The sequence below is a fragment of the Sus scrofa genome, chromosome 12 (genome assembly GCF_054392235.1).
Source record: "Sus scrofa isolate SSC_HxYL_T2T_F1_AM1 chromosome 12, Sscrofa_HxYL_maternal_Yorkshire_Landrace_v2.0, whole genome shotgun sequence".
In the NCBI taxonomy this organism is placed as follows: domain Eukaryota; kingdom Metazoa; phylum Chordata; class Mammalia; order Artiodactyla; family Suidae; genus Sus; species Sus scrofa.
Genome location: NC_139394.1, coordinates 35,753,613 through 35,773,598, shown reverse-complemented (window position 1 = coordinate 35,773,598; position 19,986 = coordinate 35,753,613). Strand labels below are relative to the sequence as shown.

At 37.4% G+C, this 19,986-nt stretch overlaps 1 protein-coding gene and 1 long non-coding RNA gene across 11 annotated transcripts in view; one reads left to right on the top strand and one right to left on the bottom strand.

Moving 5' to 3' along the window:
• The window catches only part of STXBP4 (syntaxin binding protein 4), a 201,527-nt gene that overhangs the window by 62,863 nt on the left and 118,678 nt on the right, over positions 1 to 19,986 (bottom strand). For all 10 annotated transcript variants that reach the window (XR_014820421.1, XR_014820422.1, XM_021067245.2 and 7 more), the window contains 2 exons: positions 19,915 to 19,964; positions 17,108 to 17,241 (listed from right to left, as the gene is read on the bottom strand). Coding sequence is in view for 8 of the 10 variants with exons in the window: in XM_021067245.2 (XP_020922904.1) it covers positions 17,108 to 17,241; positions 19,915 to 19,964 (184 nt within the window). In the remaining 2 variants the exon portion in view is untranslated. The remainder of the gene's footprint in view (positions 1 to 17,107; positions 17,242 to 19,914; positions 19,965 to 19,986) is intronic.
• Positions 17,133 to 19,986, top strand: part of LOC146398168 (uncharacterized) — a 114,093-nt gene continuing 111,239 nt past the window's right edge. The window contains exon 1 of the long non-coding RNA XR_014820431.1: positions 17,133 to 17,279. This is a non-coding gene — a long non-coding RNA (uncharacterized LOC146398168). The remainder of the gene's footprint in view (positions 17,280 to 19,986) is intronic.

The window sequence follows — 19,986 nt, the reverse complement described above, 5'->3', positions numbered from 1 at the left end:
GGACCTGACAGTTGCCATGAGGATGTGGTTTCGATCCCTGGCCTTGCTCAGTGGGTTAAGGATCCAGCGTTGCCACAAGCAGTGTAGGGCACAGATGCGGCTCAGATCCAATGTTGCGATGGCTGTGGCATAGGACTCAGATGCAGCTCTGATTCGACCCCTAGCCTGGACACTTCCAAATAACACAGGTGTAGCCATAAAGAAGAAAAAAAAGAACAGGAATAGAGGGATCATGAGTGATTGGTAGTGATGATGGTTAATACTTTAGATAGAGGGGCCAGGAAAAACCTCTTTCAAAAAAGACATTAGGAGTTCCCGTCGTGGCGCAGTGGTTAGCGAATCCGACTAGGAACCATGGGGTTGAGGGTTCGGTCCCTGCCCTTGCTCAGTGGGTTGACGATCTGGCGTTGCCCTGAGCTGTGGTGTAGGTTGCAGACGTGGCTTGGATCCCGTGTTGCTGTGGCTCTGGCGTAGTCTGGCGGCTACAGCTCCGATTGGACCCCTAGCCTGGGAACCTCCACATGCCGCGGGAGCGGCCCAAGAAATAGCAAAAAAAAGACAAAAAATAAAAAAATAAAAAATAAAAACAAAAATAAAAACAAAAAAGACATTAGGTCACAAACCTGAATGAAATAAAGAAGTTTGTCTTGTCAAAATCTGAAGGAAGACAATTCTAGGGAGGTAGAACAGCAAGTGCAAAGGCACTGGGGTAGAAATGAGTTTGGCATGTTTGAAGAACTATAAAAAGACCACTGTGACTGGAGTAGAGTAAGCAGGGGACCGGGAGCAGATGTGAAATCAGACAGCTAGCCAGGACTGGAAATGAAGGACCTTGGTAAGGAGTCATGGTAAGGAGTTTGGATCTCATTCTAAGTGTGATGGGAAGTGATTGGAGAGCTCTGACCTGGAGAATGATGTGACATGATTTATATGTTAAAGACCAGAGAAATCAGACTGTAGGGGAGAAATAATACAGTCTGTTAAATTTTTAAAAATTAGCTACATTGGTAGCCAATACATATGGCCACTGAGCACCTACCAATTTTTTTTTTTTTTTTTTTTTTTTTTTGCTATTTCTTGGGCCGCTCCCGCGGCACATGGAGATTCCCAGGCTAGGGGTCCAATCGGAGCTGTAGCCACTGGCCTACACCAGAGCCACAGCAACGCGGGATCCGAGCCGCGTCTGCAACCTACACCACAGCTCACGGCAATGCCGGATCGTTAACCCACTGAGCAAGGGCAGGGACCGAACCCGCAACCTCATGGTTCCTAGTCGGATTCGTTAACCACTGCGCCACGTCGGGAACTCCCCAATTTTTTTTTAATGAAGGTTTCAGTTCAACAGGTATGTAATTTCCTAACTCATAAATCATGACATTTTGAGTTGAAATACTTTCATTTCCTTAGTTTAGATTAAAAAATAACATGTTCCTGAAAGGGAGAGTAAAAGCAATGGAATGTATATTTTTGCCCATTTTATACTTATATGTTATGTAAATGAGAGCAAATCTTTCAGGCATTTGTCTTCAGTTAGGTCCAACAAGGCAATTAGGAATTAATTAATGAAAGCATTTATAAAGAATTTACAAATTGTTAGTAATGAGGTACAATGTACCAGCCATTCAATGTACCAAACAGGAATGAATTATGTTGAAATTATGTTTCCACTAGAGGTCTACAAAGAAGGAAGCTGACAATACAATGAATAAAAGATAAAGGCATTCCAATTATTGTCAGGTCATAAAAGGCTTGTACTTTTATGTGATGTGAAGACAGAAAATAGAGACATAACAAATGAGTCCATTATGTCTGTATCATTTGGAATCAGACAATTAAGCATTTGGCATTTACCAACACTGAATAAGACTCATATAAAACTAAACATGTCAATTATACTTCAATTAAAAAAAAACTAAACACAACTCTGTACACTGAGAAGGAAAAAAAGAGAATTATAAAATTATCTGTATTTGGAGTTCTCTGGTGGAGCAGTGGGTTAAGGATCTGGCACTGTCACTGCAACAGCCTGGGTCAATGCTGTGGTGCAGGTTTGATCCCTGGCCTGAGAATTCCACATGGTGCAGGCATAGCCAAAAATTTGTTTTAATTTAAAAAAATTAAAAAATAAAATTATCAGTATTCATGATAGGTTTTGAAAGTTTCTCTTATTAACAAAAGCAATTCTCTCATCTCTGTACAGTCAGGGTTCATGCATTTGCTTCCCTATACATAAATAAGTGCCATAACTACCTTTTCATTCCCAAAAGTCTAAGAAGGAAAAGGACCGCAGTAGGGAAGGATGACTTTTCTTCTTTCTTGTTGGATTTATAGGTGAGGTAACTTAAGGGATTCATTCATCAATCACTGCGCATCAAAAATGTGTCGAGCACTGTGATAGGAACTGAGGATGCTCTAAGTGATGAGACGTCGTATGGGGAAGGGGGAGAGAAGTGGCTCTCAGGAAGATTCATGACAGCACTTCTAACATAATAGCAGTTGTCCGCTTCTGGAGGCTCATGCCTTAATTATGCTTGTGAGGGAGTATCCTTCAACACCCCCCAAATTTCCTCTGACTGAACTGAAAAGAGTCAAAGAGGTGAGGTAGATAGAAAAGAGTCATCTCATGGGGAGTCGGAAGGTTGACTCGAAGCTCTAAAAATGTAATTTCTATCTCTTACTCTAATAAAAAAGAAAGTTTCTTTATATCATGGAAAATTCTAGCCTTGATGTTCTGAAGGTCATTTTTTCAACTAGGAAGGTAGAAGTAAATACAAGTAGTTTATGATATTAATTTTCTACCACTGTGTTACAAACTACCACACACTTGGCAGCTTAAAATAATACACACGCACATATATATCTTTTTATCTCACAGTTTCTGTAGGTTGGGAGTCTGGGCAAGGCTTAGATGAGGCCTCTGCTTAGGGTCTGTCAAGGCTGTGGTCTCATTTGAGGCTTGACTGGGGAGGTTTTAGTATTGAAAACAGAATTCAATTCCTTGTGGTTATAGGATCAAAGGCTTCAGTTTCCTGGCTGTTAGCCTGAGACTACCCTTAGATCCTTGCCATGTGGGTCTCCCAACACAGCAGCTCATTTCTTTGAAGCTAGGGAGTGAGAGACTTGAGCAAAAGGAGCACTACAGTCTTATGCAATGTTATCAAGTACATCTGTCATCTTTGCTGAGTTCTGCTGGTTACAAGTAAACCACAGGTCCTGCACATCCTCCAGGGGAGGGAATCATACAAGGGCATGACCACAAAGAAGCAGGGATCATGGAGACCACCAACGACTTAGGTATTCCCCCTCTATATTAACTTACCAAATCTTCTTTTTCTTCATTATGTTTCAAATATAGCTTGGCCCCCTTTTAATTTTTAATTTAATTTTTTTTAAACTTAATTTTGGCTTTAACCTTCTTGCCTCTATTCTTAAGAGTTTTTTGTTAGTTCTAGGTTGTTCCTTTGTCCAACATTTATATATTTGTTTAAATATCTAAGCCCATCAAAGAGCTCTGTGATGCTTCCCTGGATTTATTTGTGTATCTCTACCTTTCCTTTCCTATTGAGACTGTAAATAATTGTATACAGTCGAGTTCTTATTTTAGGATTTCTCACCCCACGAGGTACATTCCCACTGATGGTTTCTAACCATGAGAACATATCCATTTTACCTAAATTTCAAACAAAACAAAGCAAGACAAAACTGCTTTCATGGAATCTGTGGTATGACCAGATATGTACATGCTTAAATAATCACATCCTCTCTAGATTCTTTTGGAAGAACTACAATTCCAGCAGATGTTATACAAGATACAAGTGCTTCACTATTACAGTGGCTTGGCCAAACTAGTTAATGATCTACTCTGAAAAAAATATCACCTGTATTCTTTTCTTGCCTTGGCTGTTTGAGGGTCACTCGTACAGGCTTGCTTTGGTTTCTTTCTTTCTCATCTCTAAGGCTCTTTATGCTGCATCGCCTCCCTCACAGTTCATGGCTTCAACAGTCTTTACTCCCCTTCCATCAGATCTGTTGCTTTGGAAAAAAGGCATGGCCATTCCTGCTAGTATTTTGGTCAGAAAGTCCTGCCTGATGGTGTGGGGTACCCAGGGTGTATATGTACAAGAGAGAAGCGTTGATTTGCTTCCTCCTCAAGTCTCACCAGCCTCATACCTGGGCCTCGAGGACACCCTCAACATTAGCAGAGCCAGCCTCTCTTCTCAGTGCCTGATGCACAGGTACTCATCATATATTAGTGGAAAGAACTATCTGGCATCTATTTGTACATACAAGTGGTATTTCTGTTTATTAGATTCATGGATACGGATGGGTATTTATTTCTGCTATAGATTCCTAGAAGTAGAACTGAGGGGTCAAAGAAAGTGTACATTTTAGACTCCTAGAGCCAGAGATGGACCACTCTCCAAAACAGCTGAACTGACTAGCATCTAGAACAGAGTGAGGATGCCGGTTTCCTCCTGTGCCCACTAAGGGTCACTGTTAAAAGCTGGCCCTTGGGTGAGTAACTATGGGGACTCATTATTTTAAGTTCACTCCTAAGTAAACTGTATTAAATATATATGCTAAACATGCATATACATTAAATATATTAAATAGATGTTAATCACAATTATGAAATAATACCAACTATAATGGAAAAATAGAAATCACTAAAAAATAAAAAAGGAAATATGAATATTTTGTGAACACCTACTATGTGTCAGGTACTGTTTTATTTGTGACCTAAATTGTGGTGAACAAGACACTCAAGATCCCTGTTCTCAAGGAGCTCATATTTTAATAGAGGAGACAGAAAATTAACAAGAAAAGAAATAAAAAATAGATAATGTGGGGTCCTAAGAAAAAAATAAAATACAGGAGTGAAAGAGAGTAGTTGGAGGTGGAAAGATGCCCAAAATTAAATAGGTGGTTAGGAAAGGTCTTTCTGAGAAGCAGACAATGAGTTGAGGACTGAATGATACAATGAACTGACTCCATCCAGACCGTTCTTGTTCTTGTCAAACAAACATGGTATTCTCCTGCCTTAGGCATTGGACTTGCATCTGGAACATTCTTCCACCAGATATCTATATGGCTTACTCCTCCTCATATAGGTGAAATACCTGTCAAAGTCTTGCAGAGAACTGTGCCTCGTTATACCCACCCATGGACAATTTCAGTATTTCTATCTTCCATACAAAGTCAGCAAAGCCGCCCTTTCCACATACAAGAGAGTATGAAACCCTAGAGGCTGCTGGTCAGATACAAATTTCTTCATTATTTCCAATTTTTATCCATGAAAAAAAATTCAAGTTGAAGTTGGGTTTCCTATTCAAATCTTACTGCTATGTTAAAGTGTGAAATGTTACTTTAGAATTGTTTTTAGGGGTTTTATCACATTGTTTTTTATATGTTCTCAGTGAAGTAATAGAATAATGATAAATTGTATAAACCTACACTAGTAGAAATCTTTCACCACCTTTCCAGTTCTCAAAAAAAAATAAATAAATAAAAAGAGGGAGGAAGAGAATAGTTTATCATATCAGACTAGGTTGCAGGGACAAAATAATCCTTTCACATAATAACAATGAATGGTGAAGATTATAATTATGATGAAGATAATGATGAAAATATATTGAGCACCTATCAGATATGAGCCACTTTATAAACATTACCCTTAACTGGGTAGTTACTTCAGTTATATTATCTTTAATTCTCACAACAACCCTATGAGTTAGTGTTATCTCCGTTTTCACATATGAGAAAAACGATACTCAGAGAGCTTACAGAAGCCCTAAAGCACAAATCTATTAGGGGTTAAGAGCTGGAATTTGAATCCTGTGGTATTTGGTCTTTTCACTATATTATTCTGCCTCTATACTAGTAAAAATGAATATACATTTTGACAAAGGTATCATTTAGGGTGCAAACAACTAATTTTTATATAAAAACTAAAGACAATTTCACAAATGTTACTTCATTTTATCCTGTAATCTAATGAGCTGTAATGCTCATTCCTTTCATTTTATAAATGGGGCAAAAGTGACGTTGAGGAATTTACTTCAGGCCTTATCTAAGAAGTAGATTTTCTCACTCCCAATGCTGTATCTACTTTGACTTTAACTTAGCATTTGGGGATTATTATAAAATAAATGAGAGGAGTTCCTGTTGTGGCTCAGTAATTAACGAATCTGAGTAGCATCCATGAGGACTCAGGTTCTATCCCTGGCCTTGCTCAGTGGGTTAAGGATCCAGCGTTGCCGTGTGGTGTAGGTTGCAGATGTGGCTGGGATCCTGCATTGCTATAGCTGTGGCATAGGCCAGTGCTCTGATTCAGCCCCTAGCCTAGGAACCTCCATATGCTGTGGGTATGGCCCTAAAAAGCAAAAAATAAAAATATAACATAAATGAGAAACACCAAGACCACTGTGTAGCATTATGATCTAATTGCTAATCTTGGTTGGATGAGTTCAGGTCACAAATTTGTGAAAAGAATTATTAAAAATTCAGTTCTTTATCTTATATCCTCAATTTTAAGGTTTTTACACAAGTACATTTATTATTACCTCTTTATACAATGTTTTGTAAGTGACTCCAAAGAGAGTTTTTATTTTTCATTGTGAGGTTTCCATGATGCTTAAAAATTTATTTTACTTAAGGATGCTTTTAATTTTAGAAGTAACAAATACTTACTCCAAAAAACAAATGAACAATACAGAGGTTTCTAAAAAAAACAAAACAAAACCAAACCCAGATACTCTCCCTAACCAACTTCCTGAGAAAACAACTGTATTAGTGAGTTAGGTATCCTTCCATATGTTATTGAAAATTATTAAAGTGTCCTGAACCAGTGTAATTGGTTGCTGTATTCTGAATATTTGTAAGTCATGAAAATTACCCAATGATTCTAATTAAACTAAGAAATGAACTCTAAAACATAATCCTATTTATACAGCACTTTATACTTCACGAAGCATTTTCATACTAGTTAACTTAATCCTTGAAACAACCTTATGAAGACTGTATCCCCAATTTAGAGATAGAATCTTAGATTCTGAAAAGTCATCATATTTAAATTAATCAAGTCTAAGGTAACACTGAATATAAGGTATCCTGCCATTCTTATGTTCCCAAGGGGACAAAAAGCCAATTAATTTTGATATAATAACAGCTATACTCCTATGAGACTCATAAGACTTAATATTAGAAGACCTAGGTTAGGGTTCTGGTATTCTCCTAAGCATGTGACTTAGTAAATCATTTAAGTTCTTGAGCCTTAATCTTTTCATATAGTTTTAAATTAGAAATAATAATGCCTATCTCATAGGGTTGTGGGAGGACATACTGATGTAAAATAGTACTTTTTATTTTGTTATTATTATTTTTTGGACATGCTTGAGGCATGCAGAAGTTCCCAGTCCAGTGACAGCCCAGGCCACAGCAGTGATAATGCCAGATCCTTAACAATTAAACAACCCAAAATAGTACTTTTAAATTGTAAAGCTGATAGAACGTTAAAAACCTTCTATATCTTTGCTATTACTTTAAATGATACTATCTGTAATAATAATATTAACAGTCTGTTGTTGAAGGCAGAAACTTCTAGATCTGAATTGAACTATTTTATCCTAAATTTTAACTGTTTAAATAATTATTAAAGCTGTTACTATACACAACTGCTACTGCTGCTGTCTTTCCTGAGATGAGTTTTTAATAGTTTGTCCTCATATGAACTCTACAGAATACATATTCCATTAACCTAAAAAGAATGCATTCAGTTTGAAAGAGGACATTTTCAGGCCTTGAGGGAAAATATTTCCTTTTACCATCAGTAACATTTTGCTTGTCCAGTTATAGGACTGAAACATAAACTACACTTTAGACATTCTATTACAGAGAGTTCTAATTGTGAAATGAATTATTTTCATTTTTTTCAGACGAGAGCTAATTCACTATACTTTACCTTCTATGTTTTCTGTAATTTCTGAAGAACTCCTTGTGTTAGAAATCATTTTATGTTATGATCTGTTTACCATGTTAGTACTAAGGTATATAGCTTTTTATTTAATTAAATCCTAGATATTGTGCATCCTGAAATTCCCTTGACAACTATATTCCTGCCTTATGGGAGAAATTAGGTCTTGCTTGTCTAGCCATGCCTTCATACCTTACGGCTGCTGGCAGCATATGTGATTAAAGTATATATCTGAAATACTATCCTGGAAATGATCTTCTATGAAAAGCTCTGGGATTGGTTCACCCTGGATATCTGCTTGTGTATACTGAATACTGGAAATACGGTGCCTTCCTAATTTTTATGACTTGCAAACTATATTAGGTTTTTCCTGTGTATCAGTAGAGAACAGTAGATGGTTACTACAGATTTGGTATTACTAAGTCATTTCAGTCACTGCAATTCTCAGAAACTCATTGAATGAAAAAGCAAACATCCAACAGTTAATTAATGTGTGGAAGGAATAGTAGGGAAACATGAGGTAGTCTAAGATCCAAGATGAAGACAGATAATTGCTTTGTGCTTCTGGACTTTGGGTTACTCATTGACCCAATTTGCACATGAATATCAAGTTTAAACATTAATACTGAATTTTAAGTGTTCCAAAAAATTGTACACACTGATGAACTACTAATCTCTCTTTTTAAAAATAAATATTTGTTCCTTGCTACTCCAAACCTAGCCACACTGCTACCATCTTGTCAGTCATGTCAATCATGTAACAGCCAACTAGTTCTGCTTTCTTCATTCCTGCTTATAGTCCAGATTTCAAACTGCCTGAATGATCATTTAAAAATGTAGATCAATGCATGTTATTCCTTTTGCTTAAAACCATTAGTGGCTCCTATGATAACTCAAAATAAAATCCAAACTCCTTAGCATGGTGTTCAAAGCCCTATATGATCTGGCTCCTTTCTACACCTCTACTCTTACCTCATGCTACTTTTCTGCTTGCTCAAACCCAGTTTTTTTTTTTTTTTTTTCCTGTCCTTCAAAGATTGCTCCTACTTGAAAGGCTTTCTGTACTTGGCCTAAAAAGCTCTTCCCATAGAGGTTTTATCTTGGCTGGATCTTAGCTAAAATACTACCTCATTAAAAGAAAGGAGTAGCATCCCCACTTATATTCCCTTACATGTCATTGGGCTTGTATGCATAACAATCTTCACTGTCTAGAGGTGTCATGTCCCTATTTGCTAACTTGTTTGTGCATCTCTGCCTTATAATTTACTTAAGCAGCTTGACAGCAAGGACTTTGTTTATGCTGTTATCAAAGGGCCTAGGTCAGGGTCTGGTCCACTGTAGACAATAAATAGAAGAAGGAAGCAATGAATCTAAGTGAATCTTAAGTAATACATTTTTCCTGTCACTTTTTTTTTTTTGGAAATATAATTGTACCAGGAAAGAAATTACTTATTTTTCTTGAGGCTAATAATAATCTGTCCACTTAAAACAAAATTAAATAACTCAAGCATAGCTTATTTTCTAGAAAATACCCCAAGATTAAATTTGATAAAATTTCTTAATGGAACATTACAGCAGTGACCTACTTTCAATTTGCAAGAACATGAGAAAATATGTGAGCTTACCACTTTCCTTTAATGGTAAGACAACACAAATATTTACAGTTATTACCTGGCTCTGACTAATCAAGTCACTAGAGAACAGGTCTGCCTTACAAAAACAGGTGAAGTTGTTCCCTACACGGCATCAGAATCACATGAGATATTCCCTTTTACTTGGAACACTGAAGAAAGATATATAAATATTACAATTACTTTATGTGGAAGTATATACCATCACGCTCATTCTAAATAGTATGGGTTGACTTTCACCAAAGATAATATATATATACATACATACATACATACATATATATATATATATATGACTTTTCCTTTGATTAAATCATGTTATTTAATAAAAATATGCTTTGAAGGAAAGCATATAAGGAATGCAAAGATGAGAGTTTGAGACCTAGAACAAGTACAATGAGAAGATGCTATATCAAGCCTGAGTTTTGGATCTAAAAGAAAAATTATGAAGGCCTTTAAATATTGCTGGTCTGCATTCCCCCTTTATCCCAGAAAAACTTCTCTTCTGCTTAAATAACTTCTAATTAGTTTCAAATGTAAAGACAAAAAACAGCCATTACTGATGTTCTAATTTTACAACTTAAAATATTGCTAACTTCAGACAGGGATACCTGAACTGAGGCAGGAGTCTCACATAGATAAATGTGTGTAACCAGATGGTCATTGCTTGGTAGGAGAAAAGATCATCCTTACTTTTAGTGAGTTGGGTAAAAGCTACATAATTATTCAACAAATTCACAGCAGTTGAATATCAATATTTCTGCTATTATAAGTAATGCCATGATGAAAATACTTGTATATACATCTTAAGCACACTGCTCATTATTTTCTTTGCAAAGATACCAACAGGTGGGATTATCAGGCTAAACTATATGACCATTAAAATCATTTTTTTAATTAAAAAAAAACTTTTCCAAATAGACTATTTGCTTTTTTTTTTTTTAATTTATGGTCACACCTGCAGTATATAGAAGTTCCTAGGCCAGGGACTGAATCCAAGCCACAGCTGTGATCTATGCTGTAGTTGCAGCAACACCAGATCCTGTCAACCCACGGAACCAGGCTGGGGATTGAACCCACACCTCTGCAGAGACCTGAGCTGCTGCAGTCAGGTTCTTAACTCACTGTGCCATGGCGGGAACTCCTCAAATGGACATTTTAAAAGCTCTTGATATATACTGCAAAACGGATTCCCAAGAATGTTGTGTCAAGTTATATTCCCACCTGTAGTGGATGAAAATATTTATTTTCAACTTTATTAGTGGCAGGCCCAGACAGCTCCTAAATTGGAGGGACTTTTTTTTTTTTTTTTTAAATGCCTAATAAGTAACTTGAGGAAATAAGGTGTATTGTTTGCAGGAAGGTTGCCTGCTCCCTGCTTCCTTTGCTCTGGCATTATTTGGGCCCGAGTGGGTGTAGAAATCTTTGCTCCAACTGCTCATCTCAAACCTGTGAATTTCAGAAGCTTAAGACCCTAGTTATTACTATAGTTTTACCCTCTGTTTTGGGTGCAGGCAGGCATTCCTTTCTTGGTTTTTTATCTTTTGAACACACATAATTTTAAATGTCATTTCTAAGTGTAGGAGCAGAATGGGGAGGTTTTGGCATGAAATCATTCTACCATCTTAATCCCGAAGTCTATTCTGAATCTTGATAGCTATCTCTATTTTCCTAATACTATGGACTTTTTCATAGTCATATATTTGTATGTACACGCACACACACATGCATGTTTATAAGAGCTTGAATGAACTCCGTGTGTGTGTGTGTGTGTGTGTGTGTGTGTGTGTGTGTGTGTATGTTATACATTTCTCTTCATACAGGCTTCAATGTCGAGAGCTTCCTATGCAGAACTGGTTTTTAACCTTTACCAGAATGTGTGGACCTCTCAGCCAAGCTGTTGCTGAAGTTATGCTCTCAAGCCCAGGCTGGAGGCTGGTCCATGTGCACTGGTGTTGAGAGTATAAGGATGATGCAACAGTCTGAGGGGAGTGGTTGTGAGCCAGGACAAGAGGTGGCCGTGTAGAGCAAGGTGGCATGTGGTGCAGAAGCCATTGTGCCAGCCTCCCTTTACATTCAAAGTATCCTGTATGCTCCAGTGTGCCTCAGGTATAAAGTGTTTTAGGCTGCCTAAAGGACCAAGCCCTAGCTGGCCTTCTGCTTGACACAGAATCTGCTTGGAATGCCTGCCTGCATTTCAACAAATGACACTGACTCACCAAGATAATAGAGTTAAAAAGGAGTCCATTTGCCCACTAGTCAGTTTTTTACTTTATTCATTACCCCTTCAAATTAGAATGCATTAAAGGGTTCCCTCCTGCCAGAGTTCCTTCCAGTTATTCTCATAATTGCTATTGTTGTTTAGTAGAGGGAGTAGCAAGTTGGGCCATCATGATTTTCTTCCATGTGGTCCTACCTGCCCTATGTTGAAAAGTTTTGGAAATTTGCCTGTAACTGCTAGTGTTTTGAAGATTTCCACCCCATTCTTTTATTCTATTTTTCATTTCCATGTGAAGGAAGGGAGATGCTTGTGTTTATGCTGCTGATTTCCCAGGAAGTCAGAAAGTTCTGTTTTTATTAAAGACTTCTTATTGAATATCTGGCCAGATATTGTTTTAATATGCAATTTTCTTAAATAAAACTACCTCTTCCTACTTTCGTTACAGAATTTTGTGAATTCAGATGTCGAAGACTGCACTTCAGAACACGTAGTTATTTCAAATAAAGATTGCACTAATGCATTACAATACTGATCATGTAGACACTGATGGAGATTGATATAAGCTCTCTATTGGGAACCTTCAGTAGGTTCCAGTACTGAGCGAAAACACCTGTTCTGTCTCCATACTGTTTCACTGAAAGTAATGTAACAGAGCAGAACCGCGTTTCCTTAGTTAGCAATAAACAACTGAAAGATGAGATGCTGACTCAGGCATTTACCCACAATTTCCTGTGATGATTACATTCTAACCCAAGATCTATAATAACATTAGATGTTACTTACTAAGAAAAGCTCTCATCTATCACATTTTCAAATGTATCCAAGTTGAATGAAGCTTTAGAAAATAATACTGAAAATGTATCACAGAGAAAAGTATTAATTATTTAAATTAATTACTTTAAATAACAAGGTGGTATCAACAGCAGTCATGCTTATTTATGGACTTATACTATCAAATGCTCTGTTAGATACTTTTAAAAAATCATTTACTTATATACATATTTTTCCTACTGTACAGCATGGTGACCCAGTTACACTTATATGCATACATTCTTTTTTCTCACATTACTTGTTCCATCATAAGTGACTAGACAGAGTTCCCAGTTCTACACAGCAGGATCCCACTGCTAATCCATCCTGAAGGCAACATTCTACATCTATGTACCCCAAGCTCCCAGTCCCTCCCAGTCCCTCCCCTTCCCCCTTGGCAACCACAAGTCTATTCTCGAAGCCCATGATTTTCTTTTCTGTGGAAAGTTTCCTTTGTGCCATATATTAGATTCCAGATATAAAAGCTATCATATGGTATTTGTCTTTCTCTTTCTGACTTACTTAATTCAGTATGAGAATCTCTATTCCATCCATGTTGCTGCAAATGGCATTCCTTTGTTCTTTTTTATGGCTGAGTAGTATTCCATTGTGTATATATACCACATCTTCCTAATCCAGTCGTCTGTCAATGGACATTTAGTTTGTTTCCATGTCTTGGCTATTGTGAATAGAGCTACAATGAACATGTGGGTGCATGTGTCTTTTTTAAGGAAAGCTTTGTCTGGATATATGCTCAAGAGTGGGATTGCTGGGTCATATGGTAGTTCTATGTATAGATTCCTAAGGTATCTCCATACTGATTTCCATAGTGGTTTTTACTAATTTACATTCCCACCAACAGTGCAGGAGGGTTCCCTTTTCTCCACATCCTCCAGCATTTGTTATTTGTGGACTTATTAATGATGGCCATTCTGACAGGTGTGAAGCGGTATCTCATGGTAGTTTTGATTTGCATTTCTATAATAATCAGTGATGTTGAACATTGTTCAAGTGCTTGTAGGCCATCTGTATATTTACCTCATTTAATCCTCAAATCCTGCCTGGATGTTGTCATCTCTACCTTTTACATGAGGAAGTAGGCCCAGAGGTTAAGAAACCTGCTTAATGAAGTTGGATAACCAATTTAGGTGCTCCCTGGGGCGCCTCTAAGGAATATCAGAGATTCTGAGGCACACTGTTTAGGTGGATGCAGAGTGCTGCTTGACTCCTGGATGCTTCTGATTCACAGACTTTTCCACTGGTAAAGGGATTTTTTTTTTTTTTTTTTTTTGGTCTTTTGTCCTTTTAGGGCTGCACCTGCGGCACATGGAGGTTCCCAGGCCAGGGGCTGAATCGGAGCTGTAGCTGCCAGCCTACACCAGAGCCACAACAATGCGGATCTGAGCCACGTCCGCAACCCACACCACAGCTCACAGCAACGCCCGATCCTTAACCCACTGAGCAAGGCTAGGGATCGAAACTACAACCCCATGGGGCTCCCAGTCAGATTCGTTAACCACTGAGCCACGACGGGAACTCCCCTGTAAAGGGATTCTTATGAGAGACAGATCGTTATGTTTGCAGTGCTGTAGAAGGCATTCGTGTTCCCTGGGATTCTACATTAGGGGTTCTTAAGTTGGGGTTCATAAACACTTTGAAAAGGATGAAAAGTGTGCATAATTGCACATTTCTCAAAAGAGGAATTTTACCCGATTTTAATGGAGCCCATAATCCAAAAATGGTTCACAACTGTCTTCTAGATATTCCTTAGAGACTGGATTTAAGCTATAAGACCTAAAAAAATCTTAATTTCATTTCTGAGGAGATTCCATAGTATAATATCCTAGAGTGTACTCAAATTAACAAGAAAGTGGAGGCAATTACCCAAATTAACATTTCAAATTGTAACTTGAAATAATCAGATAGCCATGTCAAGGAAATGAGGTGGAGTGTGTGGCTGAATTATCTACCTCACGATAGTAATTTTCTCTCTTTCATTACAGATAGAAAAAGCAACTGCTTGAAGGGAAAGAAAAATGAGCTGAATTTATCTGAATTATCACACTTAAAAAGATATGTCATAAAATTATAAAGGTACTGGGGAATATGCAAAAATTAGCAATTGCATATCTAAATAAAACTATTTGCTAGTTTTCAACAGCAGAGTAGGTACAATCTTGTAACAGATTAAAAGTGCAAGATAGAATTCTTTTCTTCGAAAAAGTCCTGCTGAATTTCAGATATTTTCTTTGAATAATCACGTTTGATAAATACAAAGGTTAATGTTAGCAAGGTAATTAAAATTAATGATTGCAATGTCCACTGGGCTATGTCTGTGCAGGTGTTTCCCTTCATTACTCCCACCCTAACTTAAAAATGTCTGATATATAAAATTCTAAGCTTACACATAATACATCAATAGTAGTTATTTTTACCCTTCCTAAAAACCACAGATTTTCTTTATATAAAGAGTTCTTATAGGGTTTCTAAAATATAATTTGATTTTTAAAAATGTAATAGGTCATACAAAAATATATAAAAAAAAATACTCACTGTAGAAATTGAGCATGGATTCCGATCCTCTATAACATTGTTTTAAGGTCAAAAGTTCCCTTGAAGGATATCTGAATATTAGCCTATTACCAAGCCAAGCCACTTACTATCCAGGACTTTACTCAAAACTTACTATTTTGAGGAAGTTCCCATGTGGTGCAGTGGGTTAAGGATTTGGCATTGTTGCAGTGTAGCTGTGGCTCAATCCACATCAGTGGCATACACTTGTCGACTTGGCCCGGGAACAAGGTACAGATATAGCCAAAAAAAAAAAAAAAAAAAAAATTAAAAAAATTAAAAAAAAAATTTTTTTTTGATGCTTGGTTAACATTGACTTTCTTCCTCTGATACATTTTTGTTTTATTATTTTGGTTTTTAGGGCTGCACCCACAGCATATGGACATTCCCAGGTTAGGGGTTAAATTGGAGCTACAGCTGCTGACCTACACCACAACATGGGATCCGAGTCGTGTCTGCAACCTACACCACAGCTCATGGCAACAATGGATCTTTAACCTACTGAGCGAGGCCAGGGATCAAACCCGCATCCTCACGGATTTTAGTCCGTTTCCACTGCGCCACAATGGGAACACCCTTGTATTTTTTTTCTTTTTTTTTTTTAGTATATTATCTTAGACTTTTATCTGTATTTCTGTATGTTTATATTTATGTACATTTGATATCTGGTTCCCAGCAGAGAGATTAAGAGTGCAAACCAGAGGAACAGTGGAATGTTGGAGACCGGCACAAGGACAACTGGCAGATGACATTAAGGGAAAGGACAGAAAACAGACAAATAAGAAAGTAGGTCCAGATCCGTGATGGGGGAAAAAAGTGTCTGGAGATAGAAGAGGGAAGGATGGAAATACCCAATCATTTAAACTTTCCCCGAGGATCTCTCCATCTGTTGGGATGTAGGAGGTTACTCAGAGCATGGCGCTGCTTTTTTTTTTTTTTTTTTCCCCTGCCCAAAGCTTGCTGACTGTTTGCATAGCTGTCCAGTGATAGATCATGCAGTTCCTTAAGAGAGGTATGCATTCCCTTGGCTCTAGCTTAGGAGTGAATGCCTGAGCCAGCAGCTCTGAGAGTAGGGAACTGGTTCAGCTATTCTATAGCCCTTTAATTAATTACCCTCGTGAAGGCCCCAGGGTTTGTTCCTACTCTTCTTTGTGATCCTGGGAGTTTTCCCACATTTCTACTTAACCCACTGTTTCAGTAGTCTTGCCTTTCATCTTTATTGTGTTTTTTGGGGGAGTCTTGTGCTCAGCTGAGCCATACCTTCAAATCTTATTCCATCTGTTGTATATTATTTAAAAAATCCCCCATTGTTGATTCCACCCTTCCAGGTTTCTAGTGCTGTTATGGATTTATTTATTTATTTATTATTTACTAATTTTTTTAGGGCCTCCCCTGTGGTACATGGAAGTTCCCATGCTAGGAGTTGAATCAGAGCTGCAGCTGCCAGCTTACACCACATCCATAGCAATGCCAGATTTGAGCCGTGTCTAAGACCTATACTCCAGCTCATGGCAACGCTGGATCCTTAACCCACTGAGCGAGGTCAGGAATCAAACCTGCATCCTCATGGATACCAGTAGGATTCATTTCTGCTAAGCCACAATGGGAACTCTGGATTTATTTTTATATTTGTTCTTCCATTTCAAAGAGACTTTGTATGAATGTACAGGTAAAAAAAAAAAAAAGGCTTAATCAGCTATTGCCTATTGGAAGTCATTGTGGCACTTCAAAGCAAGTATTTCCCCCCTATAATTGGTTACATTAAGATTTTTACCCATAAGCTATCAGTTTTACTGTAGGCAAAATAATACATTTGACAAGACTAAATTACCAAACTTGAAATCTTCTTTTGTTTTGCTAAACAAGCTATTTTTAAAACAGTGAAAAATGCAGAAAACTTACAATCCATATCAAGCACAGCACGGACAGATTTAACAAGTTCCTTAGATTCAAGTGCCAGTGTTGCTGGGATGTTACGTCCATTCCTTCCCAGAGGTGTGAGCGAAGTCTGGGAAGCTAACATAGCTCTTCTTTCACTACGAAGGCAATGGAAGAAAGCTGAACTTATTACACGGTAAATAACATCTATCTTTGCTAAATATGAATTCTTGTTAGTTACGAAGCTATACAAAAATTTTTGATTTCTGGGAACATTGTATTGTTATAGCCATAACTGAAATAATTCACACAAAATAATATTTGTTTTCAACGCTTTATTGTATATTAAATAGGCATATTTAAAGAAATTAGGTTGACCTCATTTCTAAGGAGGGAGGAACAGGATAGCCCATACTAAATTTTAAACTGATGACAAAATCACCATTATTTATAATCCATCTTCTTAAGTATAAAGGTCTTAATTTACAAGGAGAAACTAAAGCATCAATTCTCAAATTCAAATACAGGGCCTTTATCCTGTGTAGAATACCAAGGCCAATATCCACAATAGAAGATATAGCATATTAAAAAGACTGAACCAAATCTTACTTGTGTTTAACTTTCTAAGATATGGTGAAAAGTTGCTTTAATGTTGCTTTTTGATTTATAGCTGAAATACTGTCTTAGTTTCAGGTGTACAGCAAAGTGATTCAGTTATCTATATATTAATGTTTCTTTTTATTTATTTTTTATTTTTATTTTTATGGCTGCACCCACAGCATATGGAAGTTCCTGGTCCAGGGATTGAACCTGAGCCCGCAGATGTGGCAACTCTGGATTTTTTTTTTTTTTTTTGTCTTTTTGTCTTTTCTAGGGCCACTCCCACAGCATATGGAGGTTCCTGGCCTAGGGGTCAAATCAGAGCTGCAGCTGCTGGCCCATGCCACAGGCACAGCAATGCCAGATCTGAGCCACGTCTGCAACCTACACCGCAGTTCTAAGACCTATACTGCAGCTCATGGCAATGCTGGATCCTTAGCCCACTGAACGAGGCCAGGGATCGAAACTGTGTCCTCATGGATACTATTGGATTCATTAACCATTGAGCCACGACAGGAACTCCTGGATCCTTTTTTTTTAACTCACTGTGCTAGGCCTGGGATTGAACCGCACCTCCCCAGTGACCTGAGCCACTGTAGCTGTATTCTTTACCCACTGCGCCATGGTGGGAACTCCAATGTTGCTTTTTAAAGTTATCTTTGTTCCCTGAACCTGCAAGGGTAGGCTCTGGCTTTTAAATAGTTGTGTTTTCATTGTTGTTGTTGTACCCACAGCATGTGGAAGTAAACCAGGCCAGGGACTGAACATGCACCACAGCAGTGACCCAAGCTGCTGCTGTGACAATGCCAGATCCTTAATTGCTGCACCACAAAAGAATTCTGAAACAGCAATTTTTAATATCAAAACTTTTGAATTACTATTCAGGGTCAACATGAAATCTTAAATAGTAGGAGATGGGGATAGGCCTAAGCCATACAGGGGGAATCTGATTGCTGAGTATTTTAACATTCTCACTGAAAATAATTATCAGGGAATTCACATAATTATCTTATATCATAAGTGGCATAGATAATAAAAAAAGGTCAAATTTCACCTGGAGAAAATACATTAAAATTAGTTTAAAGGTATACCACCACAGACATTTTTGTAAATTCAAAAATTCTATGTGAAAACATAAAATATAAGAATACAATGAATCATCTTTATTTATGAAACTGCTGTTTTCACAGTAAAGAGTAGAGTTTTCCTATGTTTCTGCAAGGAGAAATTGCTAGAAGCATTAAGTATCTTGCCAGTAGCAGCCTTTATAAGAGAAGGAAAAAATTTCTTTGAAAAATGTATAAACAAGTCTCTTTCTTTTGTATATGTCTTTCATCATATATCTAAATGACCATAAACTTGCAGTTTGAAATGAACAAATCTTATTGTTCTGTTTGTAGCTCCTAGTAAGAAACTTTAACTTGAAACAAACTGTGAAAAATAGCAAAACCAAGGTGTATTTTCCAAATATACTTATTTTATTTATATCTACTAAATGTTGAAAAGGAAAGAAATTGATTGCATGTGCATATTTTGCAAAACTCTGTTTGGCTTTGCAACTGCTCTGCTGGGTTGAGACCAATAGTTAGCAGTGAATTTGTGACTGGTATAGTCCAACTTTTATTCATACCCAGGATGCTCAAAAAATTTCATCTCAAAAATGGATGATTTTTTTACAGAACTCAAAAATGGATGATTTTTTTACAGAACTCAAAAACGGATGATTTTTTTTTCTTTTGGCTTTTTGCCTTTTCTAGGGCACATGGAAGTTCCCAGACTAGGGGTCTAATTGGAGATGTAGCCGCTGGCCTTTGCCAGAGCCATAGCAACGTGGAATCAGAGCCGTGTCTGTGATCTACACAGCTCACAGCAGTGCCAGATCCTTAACCCACTAAGCAAGGCCAAGGGTTGAACCTGCAACGTCATGGTTCCTAGTCAGATTCGTTAACCACTGTGCCACAACGGAAACTCCAAAAATGGATGATTCTTACATCAATTTTAGAATATAGGTTACAGTGTTTGGCTAAATACCTCTAGGAATTTCTTTTACAGAGATTGGGTCAAAAACAACACATCTTGTATCTATTTATACAAGAGATTAAAGAACAGCATCCAGTAGGAGTTACACAGCATCTTAAGACTTTAAGAGATTTTAGTATTTTAGCCACAAGTACTAGATGAAAAATGTAATCAGTGGCCATACTCTGCACAAAGCACTTAAATTTTCTTACCTTAAATTTGACAAAGGAGCAGAATTATCAGAAAATACTTCTTGAATAGTCTAGAGACAAATAAGACATTAA